The 3,385-nt window shown below is 37.9% G+C and overlaps 1 protein-coding gene across 1 annotated transcript in view; it reads left to right on the plus strand.

Annotated features, from left to right (window-relative positions):
- Positions 1-610: 610 nt before the first annotated feature.
- The window catches only part of LOC107714632 (microtubule-associated protein 9-like), a 20,018-nt gene continuing 17,243 nt past the window's right edge, over positions 611-3,385 (plus strand). The window contains 5 exon segments of the mRNA XM_016520547.1: positions 611-690; positions 782-869; positions 1,066-1,144; positions 1,312-1,902; positions 2,040-2,239. Coding sequence (XP_016376033.1) covers positions 795-869; positions 1,066-1,144; positions 1,312-1,902; positions 2,040-2,239 — 945 coding nt within the window. The 5' untranslated portion in view covers positions 611-690; positions 782-794.

Below are 3,385 nucleotides of genomic sequence, written 5' to 3' on the forward strand. Positions count from 1 at the left end.
TTCTACATTTTTTACCTCTATCCAACAGATATAATTTTGGGATCCATTTTTTACACTTAGGGCAAATTATGGACTTATACACAACTATAACAAAAGATGCAAACATTCATTGATGCTCAAAAAACAGCAGTCTAAGATGACGTAAACTTTTGAACAGGATCGTCAGTGTAAATTTTTCATATTTTGTTTAAATATCTTTTTATTTTTAGAATGAGTAGAATACTGTCCTTAAGAAGTTTTAAGACAAAATAATAAGAATTCACATTGATCACTGAAGTTGTTTATTATGATTTACCACGAAACAGGACAGGCATGAATAATCGAATTTTCAGAACACCAGAACCATATTAGATAACTTATCTGTTAAGCGCCTTTTGTTCTCTGTTTTCATATGAAGTGTCTGTAACTCACAGAGATGGAGATAAGCTGTGTGTGATTCAAAAGATTCTACATCTGTCTTAAACTGGTGCTGTTCCGTTTTTAAGATATAAATAAACTGGTAAAGCTTAGGGCATTCAATGTAAAAAGCGTTTGCCATAGTATGCTACAGCAAGCAACGTCACTACGCCAAGCTATCGTCATAGTAGGGTACGTTCTCATCCGGTAGTTGCTTTGGTAACTTGCGTAAACAAATGGCGTCCAAGATGATCTGAGCAACGCTTGCTACAGCTCGTTTGTTTTGAAGCTACGGTAGGTATTAATCGTCTGAACGTTTGATGGGCAATTGATATATCTAAAACGAACATGTTTGTTTGTATAATACATTATTGTATTAAAACAGTCTGTTCGATGAGATGGATGACGAGCCTTTTTCTACAACGCTTGCATACACGAAAAGTCCTAAAGCATCCAGAAGAACAACTTTTCAGGTATTCAGGTCAAATCATTAGTGTGCTCCAATGTTAAAAATGTCTTTAGATTGTTGTCAGACACATCAGTTTCTGTCTCAAGGTGTAGTGATCTGCCTATCTATTCTACTAGACAGCTGTGGCGCGTTTCAAATTGAATGTTTGTAACCACAAAATAAAATACTCTCTATGACACGTGCCTGTTGCTGAATTTCAGGATGAGCTAAAGCAAGCTGTGTCTGCTAGAGGCAACAGGCATAGTTACTCTGGTGACTTTGACGATGGTGATGATGACGGTAGGTTTTAAAATATTAGGTTTTCTAAAATATGTTCACTGTATTTGTATACTACTGGTTTACTCAGAGCTACAGACCTTACCTTGAGTCAGTTTGTTTATTTTCTTAGCAATGTTTGTAATTCAGTTTTTCTTATTGTTCTTTACCTTTATATTTGAATTCAGCAGACATACTTAAACTCCTTAAGATACAAAAACAGAAGAAAGAGAGATTTAAAGCTGCAAAGACAAAAGGCAAAATCAACAATTTCAAGCTTTCAGATGATGAAGAGGAAAATGTCAAACCCAAAAAAGTATCTTTTATGAAAACAAAAAGGACCAGCTTGCCTGTGCACTTTGATCAGCTGAACACCACAGGAAGTGCAGATGACCAACCTAGTTCTTTCCATTCCACCCAGTCCAGGAATACTTCTCAAAGTCCAAGCAATTCTTACACTCCAGAGAAAAACCAACAGTCAGATTCCCCCTTTTCCTCTCTATCTGACAAGTTTCAACCAGAATCCACTTCACTCCAGAAGGATGAACAGTCAAAATCAGTAACGAAGTTGAGGAAGAGCCTGTCAGAATCTCCACTGCCACTAAACTCTGAGAATAGCCAATGGGAATCTTCCGTCCCTCTTACATCAGATGGCTCACAGTGGGACAGTCCATTGCCATTGCCTTCAGAAAAAAATGAGGATAACCAAATGATTGGTGAAGATGGTGAACTACCCATTCCTCAACCCAGGGAGAGAAGTGTTAAACCAAAACTCTCCACAGGTCAGTGCAGTCTTTGCATGTGTGCAATTGTTTAAGATCTGTGATCTTTGCAACACCTGGGGTTGATTTTTATTCTGTCTATAAAATCAGCTTAAGAAGTGTCAGAAACTAAAATACACTTTCTTTAATGTAAACAGGTTGTCTTGCTCAAGACATGTCACCCAGACCCAAACCCAGGCAGAGGACAGCAAATATGGGTGACATTGGTCAGTTAGAAGAGGAAACACAAGCAGAGACCACTGCTTGCAGCAGAACAGCCACATTTTCTATGTCTATAGACCTCTCCAACACATTCTCTGCTGAGAAGAGTCAAATCTCTACCAATGATAGTGTTCTGGTGAGAATGCCTTAATAATAGAAAGACAAAAAGTGTCAGCAGAATACCAATTTAAACACCGTAAATGCTAAAACCCAAGCTTAGAGTTGTTACTTTTTTTTAATTACAAGTATGAATTTAGTGGAGGCATATGTACAGTATTAAAAACAAAGATTTTTTATTGGCAGCATTTGGCACCAATTCTTTCATGAAGAACATTTAACATCCATGGAAACTTTACACAAAACTTTGCACAAAAAGTGTTTTGTAGTGTAAAAGGGTTCTTCGGGTTATTAAAATGTCCTTCACACTAAGAAAAATGATTCTTTTAAAGGGGTCATATGATGCGATTTCAAGTTTTCCTTTCTCTTTGGAGTGTTACAAGCTGTTTGTGCATAGATAAGATCCCTAAAGTTGCAAAGACTGAAGTCTCAAACCCAAAGAGATATTCTTTTAAAAAGTTAAGAGTTGTCCACGTCCTCCTAAAACGCCTCGTTTAAACACGCCCCCACATGTCTACGTCACTGTGTGGGAAGATTTGCATAACACCGCCCAAATGTTCACGCAAAGAAAGAAAGCGTAACTTTTATTCTCGCTGTAGTATTGTTGCTGCCGCCATGTCGTGGAGACGCTGTGTGTTTCGTTGTGAAAGCGAAACTACTTTGTTTGGCCTTCCAAAAGAGGACACAACTAGAAATCAGTGGTTAAGTTGTATTTACAGCACTGTTCCAGAACAGTTCAAACCAAATATTCGAGTGTGTGCAGCGCATTTAATGGAGGACTGTTTCCTGGGAGAGTAGCCTACAATGCGTCTGTACACAAAGGCTGTTTCTATAAAGTGGGGCAATTCCAACTTTGCAAGGACAGTCTGGCGCTTCTGACTCACAGCCTGTAAGTATGTTTTCATATTTACAGAATTTGCCACTGACGTTTCAAACGCGAATTTTGAACAATGTAGAGCAGCGCTTGTTGTTTGTCCTTTCTCAGATCACAAATGCAGACATGGTTTTATGTTTACGTGGCAGACAGTATAAGTCATTATAATCAGTAATTATGTCCACACTGGATGCAACAAATGCCTCGTTTATAATACAAAGCTTTGTAAAAATTGACATGTTTCAGAAAGGCAGGGCATAGAGGAGAAACAATGTACATTATGTGGAAAAT

The sequence above is a fragment of the Sinocyclocheilus rhinocerous genome, unplaced genomic scaffold (assembly GCF_001515625.1).
Source record: "Sinocyclocheilus rhinocerous isolate Xijiao unplaced genomic scaffold, SAMN03320098_v1.1 scaffold2134, whole genome shotgun sequence".
Taxonomy (NCBI): domain Eukaryota; kingdom Metazoa; phylum Chordata; class Actinopteri; order Cypriniformes; family Cyprinidae; genus Sinocyclocheilus; species Sinocyclocheilus rhinocerous.